The 17,805-nt window shown below is 38.8% G+C and overlaps 1 protein-coding gene across 7 annotated transcripts; it reads left to right on the plus strand.

Moving 5' to 3' along the window:
* The first annotated feature begins 1,645 nt into the window (after positions 1-1,645).
* On the plus strand, positions 1,646-16,335 carry LOC110532611 (uncharacterized). 7 transcript variants are annotated; one of them, XM_021616658.3, is made up of 14 exons: positions 1,646-2,053; positions 2,409-2,473; positions 2,763-2,844; positions 4,498-4,916; positions 6,208-6,387; positions 9,559-9,618; positions 10,373-10,402; positions 10,513-10,818; positions 10,941-11,018; positions 11,907-11,948; positions 12,978-13,019; positions 13,554-13,691; positions 14,368-14,574; positions 14,760-16,335. In XM_021616658.3, the coding sequence occupies exons 2-14, from the start codon at positions 2,447-2,449 to the stop codon at positions 14,811-14,813; spliced, it is 1,665 nt and encodes a 554-aa protein (XP_021472333.3). In that variant the 5' UTR covers positions 1,646-2,053; positions 2,409-2,446; the 3' UTR covers positions 14,814-16,335. The 7 variants fall into 7 exon arrangements, with proteins under 7 accessions (XP_021472333.3, XP_021472337.3, XP_021472338.3 ...); XM_021616659.3 differs by having other exon boundaries at positions 1,895-2,053; positions 2,429-2,473; XM_021616662.3 differs by lacking the exon at positions 10,941-11,018.
* The last annotated feature ends 1,470 nt before the right edge of the window (positions 16,336-17,805 follow it).

Genomic DNA, 17,805 nt, shown 5'->3' on the forward strand with positions numbered 1-17,805 from the left:
GACATAGCCCAGTCTGGGAGATGGCTTATTAACGGGGACACTCTATCAAATCCAATAGTTGTGGTTTCATCTCACTGTGACATTCAGCTGGATTTAGATCTCTCAACATGAAAATATACTAAATCGTGTCATAGAATTGAAAGAAGACCACCTTCTCCTGGTCACTGATGGACGAAATCACTTTCTGCTTAAAGCAGATGTTATAACAAGTCTGCACAATTTTGAATAGCGTCTCTGCATTGCTCAGTGGACATTTAGGAGAAAATTCTCAGTCTTCAGTTATATGACATAGTGCCAATATTGTACGGTTACTTAGTAGGATCGTATTCATTTTACAGTTATAAGGTGGAATCTTATAATAAGTTGCTTATAATTACATTTTTACTATATTTAGAAAGCATTTAAGTCATTTCAGGCCTTATTACTCAACTTTTGTTGTAATAGGAAAAACATCTTAAATGATTTCATAAAATTTGTACTATGTATTTGACCTTGTGTCCTCAAAGGTGAGTACACCTAAGAAATTAATAACTTTTCTTTGACCAGAAATGTGAGTTCCTGACCTTTCTTAAACTATGCATCATTACCAGTTATTGTTTATGGCCATCTCATGAAACATAAATATGTTTCGGTATGTCTATTTAGGCGGAAATCTATTCAAAAGGTTAACAGTGATCTTTTTTTTATTTAATTTTTTATTTTATTTCACCTTTATTTAACCAGGTAGGCCAGTTGAGAACAAGTTCTCATTTGCAACAGCGACCTGGCCAAGATAAAGCATAGCAGTGTGAACAGACAACACAGAGTTACACATGGAGTAAACAATTAACAAGTCAATAACACAGTAGAAAAAAGGAGAGTCTATATACATTGTGTGCAAAAGGCATGAGGAGGTAGGCGAATAATTACAATTTTGCAGATTAACACTGGAGTGATAAATGATCAGATGGTCATGTACAGGTAGAGATATTGGTGTGCAAAAGAGCAGAAAAGTAAATAAATAAAAACAGTATGGGGATGAGGTAGGTAAAAATGGGTGGGCTATTTACCGATAGACATATTCAAGGTCGGAACCATCATCCAGGGTGGTGATGCTAGTCAGGCGTGCTAGTCAGGCGTGCATTTGGTTTTACTAGCGTTTAAGAGCAGTTGGAGGCCACGGAAGGAGTGTTGTATGGCATTGAAGCTCGTTTGGAGGTTAGATAGCACAGTGTCCAACAGGATCTACTGTTAGGATCATTATACATAATAGTATGTGATGTCATTGATCTAAATTAATCCAGCTTTCAGGCCAAATAAAAAACTCTACATGACCATAGATTTATTTGGTGATATGCTGTCAATTACATTTTAGTTCATTTTAAACTTTTGTTCATGATCATATTGGCCATGAAGTATTTTTTTCTTCTGTCATATTAAGTCATTTAATCCTGTAGTATAAATAAAACACTGTAAAATAAAGCTGTTTTTAAGATGTATAACAACTTAATATCAAAGTATGTAGTCAGCATCATGTGTCAGGTATTTGGATTACTAGTAAACCACTAAGCAAATAAGCAATGCTTCCAATGGTTCCACATATCCTACATTCACATCCTGTTTCAATCCCAACCACACCTTAGGCATCATGAGTTTACCTCTCGCTGCAGTTTCTCATGGGCTCTTTGAGAAATACAGTATTGTCATCTAAATCTGTCTGATAAAGCAAAGCTTGTCATCATGTTCTTATTTTAAAATTTTCAGAGAGAATTCAAGAGATTAGCATGAGTACATCAGAGATGCTCTGACAGTTGACAGAGTATTTTTGCTGTGGTTGTGTGTTTGGTATTCAAATAGATCCCTTTTTGATGAGTAAGCGATAGCCCCACCCCTTTAAGAGCAGGGCTAAACTCCTATGTCCATATTCTTAGTTGAGCAGGTTGCAAAGCAGCAAGTTGATCTCTAACTTGCTCCCACTAATAGCTGGAATACTACAGACAGATTGTAAACACACAACTTTCACAGCAGGGGTGTGCTATTGCTGCTTTTACTCTGCCATAGGAGTTGGCACAAGGTAAGACATAGCCTCAAATACTTTTGTCTTCGAAATGCCACTGGTTTAGTGTAGTCCATTCCTTCTCTATAGCTTTTTTTTTTTTAAGTTGTATCTATTAGCTTTGCTTCAAATAATATTCATTTATATAAGATGAGTATCCTAATTTATTGATATTTATAATCATCGCATTTGAATTCATCTAACTTCGTTGTTGTATTTGGAGACTATAGTATTGTGATACAAGAATGAAGTATCTCATTCTCAGCATTGATGTTACGACATATGTTGCACACACACACACACACACACACACACACACACACACACACACACACACACACACACACACACACACACACACACACACACACAGATAAACAGTTTCTTCTGCAGGTTTCAACTGCGATCAAGATGGGCAATGAGCATTCTAAAAACAAGGTATGTTTGATAATAGCCTTCTTTGACAGCATGCATGTTTTACTTTGAATGTTGGAATACAGGGGAAAGAAGGCTGGTTGTGGCATTTTACACCCAATGGAAGTGTTTGCTGTCTAATAATAGTAGTTTCAAGTTTCAAATTACAGGCAGTAAAATATTAGAGATATTACGTGTGCACATGCATCTAATACTAATTGATGGTCCGTACAAAATGAAGTAACGATGAAAGTGATATGATGAAAACAATGATGACAAGAGAAGCTCATGCCAACCATCTTTCTTCTCATAGGCTGAGCAGGCTCCAGAAAAGCCCCTGCATGGAGGATTGAATGGCCATGCTGTAAGCATCTCATCCAATGGCCTGGAGAATGGTGTGTCTATGAGTGATTTGATAGCCATTTATCCTGTTGTCACCTGATTGTTACCCCATGATCAATAAGGCCCAAACTGTGGGCCCAACTGATTGCAACACCTCTGTCTATGATGTCTATCATGGTAACCAAGTTATTTATGTACTACTCCAATGGGATGACATGACACTAACACTATCCCTTGTAATCAATCTTGAATTGCTGGATTAGTCTGGATCAATTTCCAAGTCTCTCATAATTCTCTGTAAATACAGCCGTCTGTCAGTGCTATTGGGCGGTGTTCAATGTTAACTATAGGCGTAGCCTTCAACATAGAGGATGAACAGATGTTTGATCAGTCCTTGTGTATATTGTCTCACTGGATCAACAGTTTTGTACAAGGATTTGCAGGCCAAGTACATATGTATTTTCTTTAAGGGCGATAATATTGATATTGGTCATCTAATCACTAGCAAGTGAGCAGCTACAGCCACTATTTCCAGACTGTGTTTGTTTCACACGACTAGCCTGTGTGTCCCCAGTAGCACATAGTTTTACATACAGCACAAGGAAAGGTTTGGCTTGCATTTAGCTTAGGGTAATGAGCCTAGCACTGCATTGATTAGTCATAGAGGTAGTATCGTTAGGAAACTCCTTTGGTAAAGTTGCATGCCATTTCCTACACCCTCCCATGTTCTACTGAATTACATGTTGGGAACTAAGATTAATCATATTTATCCTCTTAGATAAAGGTCCTGTTTTGGGGACCTTCTTATTTTTTATTTTTTTTTAAATGTAAACTTAATTTAACTATGCAAGTCAGTTAATAAGAAAAAAATAGTATTTACAATGATGGCCTAACCTGGCTGAAACCTAACCCGGACGACGCTGGGCCAATTGTGCGCCGCCCTATGGGACTCCCAATCACAACCAGTGTGGTTCTGGTACCGGTTCCGATCGACATTTTTCCCTTATAAATCGATCCATGGACATAGTAGGTCGAAATGGCTTTCATTGAGCGATTGCCCTGGCTCCCACCGAAACAGTAGTATTTCTTTCCGTGCATATGTGACGTAGGATATGACATTTGAAACCCCGTGAAGCTGGGATATGCCTCCTACCATTTCATTCGCACTTCCGACTGTCCATTAACTCCTGGCTGAACCCTACATCAAAGCACATAAATATGCTCATTTTCTCTAACATTAAACATACAGATTTTTATTTTTCCAGTTAGTTATAAGGAATGTGAATGTTTATAGTTAGTTATTTTATCATTTGATTATGCTATATTTAGAAAGCATATAAGTAATTTCAAGCATTATTCATACAGTTTTGTTGATATAAATATTTCATATTTTTCATATTTTTATCATATTTGTACTGTGTACTTGAGCAATTTATTAAAATAAATACCAGAAAGCTGGGATGTTAACCTTTCTTTCAGTATGCAGCATTACTAGTTATTGTTTATGGCCCTCATGATAAATAATTACTTTTGGGGATTACATAGATTACGTTTTCAATTATGTTTAGGTACATTTAATTGGCTAATTTCCATTACCGGACATAAAAAAGATAATAGTCAGGTATTACATGATGCCTGTGTACAAAGGATGAATCATATCAAATAACTTTCTTTGTCACACCAACTAACTGACTTATATCTTGCAGTTATCAGTGAAGCAGCTGTGGAGCAGAACAGTATGCCTCCCTCACTGCCTCCCTCTGAAGAGTCAGGTATAGTGGAGGCAGATGGCAGTGGTCTTGGGCCTGTGGTGGTGGAACAGAAGTCTGCCATCAAGGAGGTTCCAGAAGTGGAACCAGAGACACAGAATGCTAAGACTCAAAACACACCGGAACCAGAACTGGAACCAGCCACCCAAGAGAAGGAGGAGCCCAAGAACAGCACGAAAGAAAAAGTGAACATCTTTGAAAATCTGTTCAAGAAGAAAGCTAAGCCTCAACCCACCCCCAACCCGGATCCAGCCCTGGAAAAGGAGGAGCCCATAAAGGACAAGATTGTGGAGGAGATTGAAAGTTCTGCAGAAGATCAGAAAGTCCCTGTGGCTGTGACCGATGGGATCCAAGCTGTAAGTATCTAATCAGTGATCCCTTCAAATTGGGTTGGCATTAGTTCCATTTCAGTTTCACTCAGTGTACTGATAATTAATTCATGATCATCAGCTCCTAACTTGAGATTGTTACATTTCAAAATCGAAATGATTTTGGTTATTCCAAAGTAGTTAACTACGCATATAGCCACTGTAATGTGAGGTGTACTGTGAATTGGCAACATTTATTTACAGTAATATTGCATCTGTTGCGAGAAAAATTCACAGATCATTCTTCACTTTCCAGTGTATAACAAAGCCTATTACAGATCTAACAAACATCCCTGTTTATTATTATTATAAAGGAGACAAACGAAGGCGTAATTTCCTTGCAATCATCCATTGAACTGGATTGGAAAATATTGATGGCTGCACATTTGTTTCCAATGCAACTTCCATTACTGTCTGATTTTCGCCACTGAAACCACTGAAGAGCAGCCAGAAACCACTGAAGCTCACCCAGAAACCACCGACGAGCAACCTACAGACAAGAGTGTCAGCCCACCTGAAGAAGAGCCTATGGAGGATAGTGTCAGCCCACATGAAAAAGAGACAACAGAACTGGCCATTGGTGAAGAAGTCACAGAGGATAAAACTTTAGAGGAGTGCAATGCACCTGAAGAAGAGCTGGAAGACATTGCAAGTGTTAACGAAGATACAGCTGCTGTAGAGTCAGCAATGGCTGAAAAACTTGCATCTAGCCCCATAAGAACTGTACAGTCTAAAGTGAAGAGTGTCAGCCAACCTTAACAAGAGCCTGAGAGTGTAAGCCCACCTGAAATGGCTGAAGAACTAGAAGAGATGAAAGAACTTCTTGAAGATGTAGCTTCTATAGAGTCAGAGGAACCTAAATCCAGCCCACCCAAAGAAGAAAGATGCCACTATCCTTTCTTGGTGTTGCAGAATGATATTACTCTAAGTCATATTACCTTAAGGAATATTCAAATAAAATTAAATATCGTGAGATAAGAATGGGGGATTTTCTTACAAAATCAACACAACCCAAAACAAAACAAGAAATTTGAGTTTGCTGACATTTTTCAGAGCAAAAGAGACAGAAGTCTCCAACATTGCTGAATATCAATGAGTGTGGGTGGAAACAAGCATTAATAAAAGGATGATTGTTGATGGTGCCCCGAGTAGGCAGAGGCATGGTTGGAATTGTGCTTCAATCTCAATGCTGCGTCTAACAGACTCCTTGCTAAGCGTTTCAGCTTCACTGATAAAACACTCACATTTCTGAGGGCTCATTCTTTGCCGTTGTCTATAGGAGCCACTTGCTGAGGTAAAGGAGGATACAGAGACTTCAAAGGAGCGTCCCAACCCTAGTCCAGAGGCAGAGGAGGTCAAAAGCCCCAAAATTGCAGAGGAAAGCAGTCATATTCAGGAAAACCAAGAGGGAGAGAGTCAAACAGAAGAGAATCCAGTTATGAACTTCTTCAAAACACTAGTAAGTTGAATTTTTCTTTGGATTTAATTTGTATTGTTTAAAGAGTTGTTTTAACAGTAAGATCCATAAGTGAATAGATATGCACACAATATTTGATCTATTTGCCTAAAGTTTGTAAACTTATTTTGAGAAAAAATGATTTCAAGCCTTTGTAAAAGTCCAACTGTGAAACCACTACAAACACTATTGAAGAACCATCATTTATTTGGTATGGAAAAGAACGTTTGCCATGCTGTCCTAATTCCAAATATGCCTCTGAATAGCAAAACATTTAGCCTAATGCTTGATTATGGTATGGTAATCCTAACCTTCTGTTGTGAAGTAAGGGACCACAGATAATTAAATGAGAAAACAGTGTTCCATCAGTGATGTCATTGTATTTTAAGACTGTATAGTGCTGTCAGTGATCATTGTGTGTGGAAATATGTGTAGAGGCGTCTCTGAGAAAGAGTGACCACGTCTTGAAGGAATGATTACACAGGCAGCTATTGTCATTTCTCTTCATCATGCCTTCTTTTGGAATCATGCCTCCATAAAGAGTTAACATAACCCCAGCCCCATGTTAATCAAATCCTTTGAACATGCGGGAATGTGGTGGTCTTTTGTTCAGCCTATAGTGTGAGCTCACAAGGGAGGCCTGTGCCATTGGAAGTTGAGATGCATGAAAATATAGTGAGGGAAGGCCTACGCCATCCCCAGAGCACAATGGCCACCCCAGTGAGAGAGCATGTACTGTATGTGCTTTGCCAAGGACCTCTTTGTGTGCCATCAGTTAGACAACCGTAGATGTCAATGGCTACAGTGCCTTCTAAAAGTATTCATACCCCTTGTCTGATTCCACATTTTGTTATTACAGCCTGAATTCAAAATGGATTAAATAGATTTTTGTGTTTCTTCTCACCCATCTACACACAATAGCCTATATTGACAAAGTGAAAACATGTTTTTAGAAATGTTTGCAAATGTATTGCAAATGAAATACAGAAATATCTTATTTACATAAGTATTCGCAACCCTGGGTCAATACATGTTAGAATCACCTTTGCTAGTGATTAAAGCTGTTAGTCTTTCTGGGTAAGTCTCTAAGAGCTTTGCACACCTGGATTGTACAATATTTGCCCATTATTCTTTGCAAAATTCTTCAAGCTCTGTCAAATTGGTTGTTAATCATTGCTAGACAACCATTTTCAAGTCTTGACATAGATTTTCAAGCAGATTTAAGTCAAAACTGTCCACTCAGGAACATTCCCTTTCTTCTTGCTAAGCAACTCCAGTGTAGATTTGGCCTTGTGTTTTAGGTTATTGTCCTGCTGAAAGGAGAATTAATCTCCCTGTGTCTGGTGGAAAGCTGACTGAACCAGGATTTCGTCTAGGATTTTGCCTGTGCTTAGCTCCATTCCATTTTTTATCCTGAAAAACTCCCCAGTCCTTAACGATTACACGCACACCCATAACATGGTGCATCCATCATTGCTTGAAAATATGGAGTGTGGTACTCAGTAATGTGTTGTATTGGATTTTCCCTAAACTTAACACTTTGTATTCAGGACAAAAAGTGTATTTCTTTGCCACATTTTTTGCAGTATTACTTTAGTGCCTTGTAGAAAACAGGATGCGTGTTTTGGAATATTTTTCTTCTGTACAGGCTTCCTTCTTTTCACTCTGTCAGTTAGGTTAGTATTGTGGAGTAACTACAATGTTGCTGTTCCATCCTCAGTTTTTTCCAGTCACAGCCATTAAACTCTGTAACTGTTTTAAAGTTACCATTGGCCTCATGGTGAAATCCCTGAGTGGTTTCCTTCTTCTCTGGTAACCAGGTTAGGAAAGACGCCTGTATCTTTGTTGTGACTGGGTGTATGGATACACCATCCGAAGTGTAATTAATAACTTCACCATGCTCAATGTCTGTTTTTTACCCATCTCTCAATAGATGCCCTTCTTTGCTAGGCATTGGAAAACCTCCCTGGTCTTTGTGGTTGAATCTGTGTTTGAAATTCACTGCTCAACTGAGGGACCTTACAGATAATTGTATGTGTGGGGTACAAAGATGAGGTGTTAAACACTAAATCATGCTAAACACTAGTATTGCACAAAGAGTTAGTCCATGCAACTTATGTGACTTATGTGAAGTACATTTTTACTCCTTAAATAATTTAGGCTTGCCATAACAAAGGGGCTGAATACTTATTGACTCAAGACATTTCATCTTTTCATTTTTAATTAATCAAGATGTGTAAAAACATAATTTCACTTAGACATTATGGGGTATTGTGTATAAGCCAGTGACAAAGAAATCTCAATGTAATCCATTTTAAATTCAGGCTCTAACACAACAAAATGTGGAAAAAGGCCAGGGGTGTGAATACCATTTGAAGGCATTGCATATGACTAACTGAAAGACATCTGTCCTATGAAAATAGTAATTCCACTGTTCCCTGTGACTGTAACTCTCTTAAAATACTTTGATATGGCTGATATCTACTGTAGGTATCACATTTCATTTGAAATATTTTTATGAAACATCACGATACACTTAAATGCTAGATTTGTTTTATAGAAAACAAAAAGTAGCGAACAATTTTGCCTGCCATCCAAGATTGTACACAGACACTCAATAAACACTGAGTATACGAAACATTAAGAACTTCTCTTTCCATGACACAGACTGACCAGGTGAATCCAGGTGAAAGCTATGATCCCTTATTGATGTCACTTGTTAAATCCACTTCAATTAGTGTAGGTAAAGGGAAGGAGACAAGTTAAATAAGGATTTCTACGCCTTTAGACAATTGAGACATGGATTGTGTATGTGTGCTATACAGAGGGTGAATGGGCAATATTTAAGGACCTTTGAACTCGATATGGTAGGAGGTACCAGGAGCACTGGTTTGTGTCAAGAGCTGCAACGCTGCTGGGTTTTTCATGCTCAACAGTTTCCTGTGTGTATCAAGAATGGTCCACCACCCAAAGGACATCCAACCAACTTGGCGCAACTGTGGGAGAGGAGGTATTTGGTATTTGTTATCTTATTAGGATCCCCATTAGCTGTTGCAAAAGCAGCAGCTACTCTAAGGAGGGGGCAGGGGGGGGGGGGGGGGGGGGGTTCAACTCAATATTAGGAAGCTGTTCCTAATGTTTGATATACTCAGTATATATCTGTGTGTTACCTAGGTGACTCCCACACAAAAAAACAAGCAAGAAACAGCCACCCCTGCTGTTGCAAAAGACCAGGTAAGCATGTATTTTTATTTGAAACATAATGCATTAAGCAAAAACACCAAATTAAATTATTCAATACAGAAACAGTTATGCACAGAGTTTATTTAGTATACTTTATAGTCTACATGTAATGCTATGCAACCATGTGCCTTTGTTAAAGTCATCTAAAAAAATAATGAAAGCTTTTCATGACGCAGCCTTACTTTACCTTTACCTTACTGCTTACACCAACAAAGGTGAAAAAGTAACAAGTGAAAGACATCTCACTCTTACCGCTTATCACCTTCATCCCATTGGTAACATAAGGCCTCATTCAACATTGCGGCTGTTAGCATTTACACTTGAATTCTATTCTGTTCCAGTAGCAACATATTAATCTACATTGAGAGACTTTTGGATGACTGTGATTGTGACTGTTATTGAATTCCTCAGGGAAAAAAATTACGAATTCAATCATTTAAAATAAATACATTTAATCCCAATTAAGTTAATCAAGTCAATGATTCTTGAACCTAAAACAAGTAGTTAGTAGTGTCAGTAGTCGTAATTGGCATCCATCTTCTGCTGAAGACCAAACACAGCTGAGAAGACCTGTGCAGGTCAAGGGGCACCTTCCTCAGCTGTGAAGCCTGTTGCAAAAGATGCCACTGCAGGTCCTCTAAGCAAGCTATTTAGAAAGAAGATATATGATCTCTTCACGGAACCAGAATGGTGATCTCCTTTTTACCAGCACTAACTATTGTTTGTTGTTACCAAACATTCACAGAAAGAGGCCCAACCAACAACAACAACTACTGTGAGTACTAACTAAATACATAAACATAAATAAATCATGTTTTGTGAGCTATTAACTAGATGTCGGTGATCAATTATTCCTATTTTCCATTGTGTGTCTCTCTCGAATAGGCTGCACAACTAGTGGATGCTCCAGTAACAGCCAAAGGAGGAATGTCAATCTCACCATCCCCAGCCCCAGCCCCAGGCCTAGGCCCAGGCCCAGCCCTAGCCCTAGCCCCAGCCCCAGCCCCAGCCCCAGCCCCAGCCCCAGCCCCAGCCCCAGCCCCAGACTCATGTAAGATGGAGGTTAAAGCTGAACTAGCTGCCCAATCTGTGACCAACACACCAAAAGAAGAACCAAAGGGTGCTGCCAAAGAACCAGAGGCCGCCAAGCCGAAATCTGACCGCCCGTTCAGCAGACTTTTCAGCAGAAAGGTAAGCCAACTCCTGTAGAACAAGGCACTTAGAGGCATTCTTTGGCAGCAGATAATATTTTGTAAAAGAGAACATAAAACATAAATGTGTGTCAGATTGTAACAGTTTGATGTGAATTTGAGGCACTGATAGGCCTCAAGTCTAAAATCAAGGTTAAGTCAACAAGTGGAGCCAGAGCCCCTGCCAAGCCTGCTGCAGCGGTATGACAATACAACATTCAGCCATTTTGAAACTAACAGAGTTAAGCTCACTGTGACATCCTTCATTTCATTTAACTGTATTCAAATCATTGCATCTTGTGGGTACAAGATCTACTAGCTATATCATACAGACTGCTGCCCTTTCTCTTGAGCAAAGCATCAATACAGATATCAAACAAAACAGTCTCTCAGAGCAGTCCCTCAGAGCATTCCTGTAAATGTAAATCTATCCCGATACTTCCAGTGACATATTGTGACATTCCCTAGAGTTTTATTGCTTATGTTTTTCTCAATGTGGAATCAACACACTTTAGATAGTGCTGCATGTAGCTGGACTGATGGCATGACTTGTGGAGAATGGGCTGAGGTCTGCATCTATTCATTCATCATCTGTGAACATAAATAGCATAACAGCATCCCAAACAACATCAGAAATCCAACTAAATCTAATTCAGTCATTTTAACCCAAAGAAACAGCAGACCAAGTATTAATTTCATACAGAAACTGAATTACATTTTCATTCTGACTGTATGTGTTCATACAGAAACTGAATTACATTTTCATTCTGACTATGTGTTTATACAGAAACTGAATTACATTTTCATTCTGACTGTATGTGTTCATACAGAAACTGAATTACATTTTCATTCTGACTATGTGTTCATACAGAAACTGAATTACAATTTCATTTTGACTGTATGTGTTCATACAGAAACTGAATTAGATTTGCATTCTGACTGTATGTGTGCATGTGCGACTTTGTGTCTTTATTTGTGTGGTGAACTGTGCTTCTACACACCTATGGGTGCTTTGCCATGCAGACCATACAGTAGAAGGTCTAGTTATATGGCACATGTTCAGATTAACATCGTTCTGCTCTCCTGTAGACAGTGGAACCAGTGGAGCCACAGCCGGTTGTGGAAGTACAGGTAAAAGGAGAGAACTCTTGGCATACTCCATCCTCACGTGCCATCTTTGTCTCTTTCTGTTGGGTTGCATGGTGAAAATGGGTGTTCACGCTATCAGTTACAGAGGAGGCTGGTGGGAGGAGCTATAAGAGGACAGGCTTATTGTAATACCTGGAATGGAATGAATGGAATGGAGTAAAATACATTCTCCATGTGTTTGTGTTTGGTACCATTCCAGTGACTCCATTCCATCCATTACAATGAGCACATCCTCCTATAGCTCCTCTCACCAGCTTGAATTTGAGGCACTGATAGGCCTCAAGTCTAAAATCAAGGTTAAGTCAACAAGTGGAGCCAGAGCCCCTGCCAAGCCTGCTGCAGCGGTATGACAATACAACATTCAGCCATTTTGAAACTAACAGAGTTAAGCTCACTGTGACATCCTTCATTTCATTTAACTGTATTCAAATCATTGCATCTTGTGGGTACAAGATCTACTAGCTATATCATACAGACTGCTGCCCTTTCTCTTGAGCAAAGCATCAATACAGATATCAAACAAAACAGTCTCTCAGAGCAGTCCCTCAGAGCATTCCTGTAAATGTAAATCTATCCCGATACTTCCAGTGACATATTGTGACTTTTCATTGAGTTTTATTGCTTATGTTTTTCTCAATGTGGAATCAACACACTTTAGATAGTGCTGCATTTAGCTGGACTGATGGCATGACTTGTGGAGAATGGGCTGAGGTCTGCATCTATTCATTCATCATCTGTGAACATAAATAGCATAACAGCATCCCAAACAACATCAGAAATCCAACAAAATCAAATTCAGTCATTTTAACCCATTATCATTCTGACTGTATGTATTCATACAGAAACTGAATTAGATTTTCATTCTGACTGTATATGTGCGACTTTGTGTCTTTATTTGTGTGGTGAACTGTGCTTCTACACACCTATGGGTGCTTTGCCATGCAGACCATACAGTAGAAGGTCTAGTTATATGGCACATGTTCAGATTAACATCGTTCTGCTCTCCTGTAGACAGTGGAACCAATGGAGCCACAGCCGGTTGTGGAAGTACAGGTAAAAGGAGAAAACTCTTGGCATACTCCATCCTCACGTGCCATCTTTGTCTGTTTCTGTTGGGTTGCATGGTGAAAATGGGTGTTCAAGCTATCAGCTACAGAGGAGGCTGGTGGGAGGAGCTATAAGAGGACAGGCTTATTGTAATGCCTGGAATGGAATGAATGGAATGGAGTAAAATATGTTGTTTGCATGTGTTTGTGTTTGGTACCATTCCAGGGACTCCATTCCATCAATTACAATGAGCACATCCTCCTATAGCTCCTCTCACCAGCTTCCTCTGATCAGTTACAAGTTGTTTCATTCATCTCAGCAATAAAGTGGCCCTAAGGGGCAAACCACATAATATCTATTTTACAGTACCAGTTTTGGTACCTGAGTAGAGATTTTTATCACCCTCTTATCTCTTTCTTATCTGTTTTAGTGGGTTATTTTCTGGTTCTTCCAGGTGGTGGACTCTTGTGGGCTCTTACACCTTCCTTAATCCTGACAATCGTTTATAATTAAGTTTTCTCTTTTGCTTTTTCGGTAAAGAATGTAGACTTCTCAAAGACGGACACTCTGGAGGCCTCTGCCACACTAGAACCACCACCACCTGCACCGGAGGAAGAGAAGACACCTGCTGCCTCCAAAGCCTCTCCTTTCACTTCCTTTTCTCTTTTCAAGACAAAGGTAAGGCAGACATTTACTCACATCTCACTTTGGTTCTCAACGGGAACTACTCATGAAATGTAATTTTGGAAATACAAGAAAATGTGTACATGTGATAAACAATAACAGAATGGTGTGATAATTTGAGGACCTGCTAAACCAAATGGCCTCAAAAGCCCAGACAGCTTCAACAAGTGGAGTCCGACAACTCAAGAAACCTTTCAAAGGGCTAAATGACAATACTTGCCAGCCAGTGTGAAATTACCAAGAGTGATCTCACTGTGTTCAGCTTATGCTATGCTGGTACTACCATGTTGAAGTATCCTGCACAAATAATGAAATATCCTCCATAAATAATGAACATTATTTGGTACAGCAATTGATATGTTGCATACACATGATAGCGAAAACAGCTGGTAGTGATACTTTCTAATTTCTCATCATGTTATGATGTTTACCAGCCAGAGCAATGCTCCCATTTATGTAGTCATTCCATTATACAGCCACTATTTAATTGCATCAGTTGTGCTCTTGTATTGTGCTAGTCAGTGTGATAATGTGTGTGCTCAGCTTTTTTAACTGGTGAGAGCAAGGAGGCAACATCATATTGGAAGCCCAATGGCTTTAAGAGGAACATTAAATGACCCAAATTACACTTTGAAATTGATCTCTTGATTATTTGTCATAATTCAATTAGGCAGCTGTGCCGAAAAAGGAAGTCCCTGCCCCAGCTGCAGAAGCGGTAGCTGAACCAAGTGTAGCCAAGGATGAACCAAAGGCCCCAGAGGACCCTGCTGTGGACAGCAAGCCCGTGTCAGGGCCCTCCGAGGTTATGGAGAATTCCCCCGTCCTACCTAAAAGACTGGAGAAGAGGAACTCCATCCACTTGTTCTTCAAAAACCTGGTAGGCTGAATTTGCAACCACTAGATGGCCTCGGCAACTCCCTATGACTATGAACTATACTTCACTATGAAATGTCATTGAAAGATATTGCTTTGGGCAAAGTAATGTGAGGGAAGCAAATGTAGGTTCTTACATGCAGTTGGAGCTATATTGATAAGCGAAATGACCCTTCCCTTCCCTTGCAGGGCAAAGGCCAGTCAGATGCAGGAGTACAAACAGAACCAGAGAAGACCAAATAAAACGGAAACACCCTTTCAAACTTCACATGCCATATCTGGAAATTAACTTTTGATTTGTTAGATACATTATGTTTCTGATCACACTATTGAAAGGATGATGGTAAGAGCAAGTGGTTTGAGGGAGAGAGGTGGACTGTGGACTGGTTTGTTCTAGTCTAATCTGTGTGGACGATTTCAGAGAATTGTTCTTTGTGGAGGAGGTAAATATATTTTCTGGTTTAAAGGCTTGATAGGTAGAGAAAAGTGCTTTTGTAACATGTACTGAGAGCAAAATCAATTTTCTATACAGTATGTACCCTTCTTTTAACATACATGTCAAACTCATTCCACGGAGGGCTGAGTGTCTGCGGGTTTTTGTTCCTCCCTTGATTGATTTGATTAATAAGGTCACTAATTAGTAAAGAACTCCCCTCACCTGGTTGTCTAAGGTCTTAAAAACTAAACACCCGCAGACACTAAGCCCTTCATGGAATGAGTTTGACACCCCTGCTTTAACATATTAATATGTGTAAGGATCTAATGCAAATATTACGTTTAGCATATTTGTTCCCCTCTTCACATACACATTTTACTAGTCTGAGAAGAACTTGTGGAGTGCATACAATGGTTTCAGATACATTCATAGGACTTCTTGGAGAAGAGATGCATAAAGCTTAGCTTGGGATAGAGAGATAGTAATGGAATAAACTCAAAATGTAATGGAGGAGTTGGTGAAATGGTGGATATTCCTGCCAAGATGTTTTTATTTAGGCTAGACACATGCAATTTACAATGTAGGCTTTAAACTTTGCAGGAACTGTACACGGATGCAAATATATGCCAAACACTAAATTACAATTTATGATTATAATCATACACAGGGGGACCTCACAATCATTACTTTTTTTGGGAACTACACAGATCATCTGGTAGTCTATATAGCTAACTGCACAGTCATGAATCATATTTGATTAACGTTTCACTGAAGTATAAAGGTTTGTTCTAATTTGAGTGCACTGCTTTACATGTGTGTGCCTGTTTGAATGCAGATGTTATAATCTTGGGTATCTTGTCTCTTAATTTCTGCACCTATAATTTGATAAACTGGAACTGGAAGTAGAATATTTATTGTGACAGCAATTTCCGGGGGGGGGGTTCTACTGAGCTAACATGGATTTCTTTTAAAGATCATACCATGGATCCTTTAGCTATTTAATTTTTCATTTAGGTAAAATATTGAATTTGACCTTTAATGCTACAACCTATAGAAATGCATTGAATAACACACTCATAAATGGCAAAACAGAGTACAAAAATAAATAATAAGGAATATGTTTTTGAATTGTCTGTCCTACATCTAGGAGATGCAATAACGTTCAGGATTTACACATATCTAACCCATTTTTTGGGGTGTCACAAAACTACTTCTATATTTGTTTTTATTATGTTAATTAGATTGACGCACGGGTGCGTTGATCAACTCTAGGGGGTATTTAAAGCTATTTTTTTCTGTAACTGTTAAGAGAATAAATGTATACAATTATTTGTTTTCTTGTTTTCTATCTCACAATTTAGGCCAAAAGCTATCAGTATAGGGAAATATGAAAACATATTTAGAGTGAAATTAAATGTCCCTGTAATATATTGATTTAATGTTATCAAGCAGGACTATCAAGTGCTGCAATACCTGAAAAAGACATGACCCAACAAGTTTATCAACACATCTTGTATTCCCGAAGTAGGGAGCCAAGCTGTCTCAGCTATGTTAGAGGACCACACCTTGTTAAATACAAACACCAAACAGCACCCTTGCTAATTACCCAAGCAACTTGGTCAGGCATTCATGTTAGATGAGAAGAAAGGAGAGCCTTACATAGTATGAAACATCCACACAAGCAAATCATTTTACCAGCTGATCTGAGGGATTGTAAGCTTGCCTGTGAAAAAGGAGTGACTCTAATATTTTTATAGTATCCTAATATTAATTTGTGTGGGGATTCATAGCAGAGTTTGCATCATGGAGTCCTCTGTCTGTGGAGGAATGTGTTTTAGATGGCTGCGTCTGAGATCATACACCTTTAAGTGATGAGTCAATGTTCCTGAAGTAGTAACTCATACTGCTCCTTTGTTAACTGAAGCACTGTTATACTTGCATTGCCCCCTGTAATCACTGTGATCAGTTCAAATTGTGCATCAAAGTCATTTCCCAAGAAGTGTCCGGGAAAAAGACAGGAAGGAAGGGAGCGATGCTACGGGTATGGTAGTAACAGAGGGTTATTTGGTCCATTGTCTGTCCTTTTCCCCATGCGGATCATTTCAATTTAAGATGCAATATCACATTTTGTTCTGACAGTAACCATATAACACTAATGTGTCTGAGAGAAGTGAGTTAAATTGTATTATCTTCAGAAGAGCTGAAGTAAATGGTAGCACATGATGGACCAGGAGTAAAACAGCAGCTGGGTTGTTCCACCACTTCTGTCTTTTGAGAAGTGTAACTTGGTAAAAAAAACTAAAAAACATTTGATTTCACCTAATGTTTACATTTTCATAAAGAGCACATGTTCAATGCAATTAAAACACAGTCTCCCATCTCAAGAGGTTTAATAAAACAATTACTACAGTAATTGTCAAATAAAGTAACAAGGTTGACTGTAACAGGGTTGACAATGACAGGGTTGATGATTAAGTGAGAATTCTCGACCTGCTCAGTTTTCCACCACAAAACACCAGCAAATGGTCAAAAAGAGTACACCAGCTCACCTGATTCTACACTATGATTTGACTTTTAGATGTTCAATGTTTCTTTTGGAAAAACAACTTCTGAAACCAGAGTTCAGTTCACGTAACAAGGTTGACCGTAAAATGAGGGACAGACATAAATTAATCTCTAATTACATTAAATAAATAAGCATTTGTTAAAGCAACAAAATAACTAGGTCTTTACAATGATGGTCAAAACTTGGAGAAATGTAGGGGTTAAGTAGATTAAAATCTTCCTAGAAGTCATAGA

This window comes from Oncorhynchus mykiss, chromosome 9 (genome assembly GCF_057628025.1).
Source record: "Oncorhynchus mykiss isolate SJ-2025 chromosome 9, ASM5762802v1, whole genome shotgun sequence".
Taxonomy (NCBI): domain Eukaryota; kingdom Metazoa; phylum Chordata; class Actinopteri; order Salmoniformes; family Salmonidae; genus Oncorhynchus; species Oncorhynchus mykiss.

Coding starts and splice junctions, on each gene's coding strand:
- LOC110532611 (XM_021616658.3), top strand. CDS start 2,447: ATGGGCAATGAGCATTCTAAAAACAAG. Junction 10,403..10,512: donor AACCAACAACAACAACTACT/GTGAGTACTAAC, acceptor TCTCTCGAATAG/GCTGCACAACTAGTGGATGC. Junction 14,575..14,759: donor ACTTGTTCTTCAAAAACCTG/GTAGGCTGAATT, acceptor CTTCCCTTGCAG/GGCAAAGGCCAGTCAGATGC.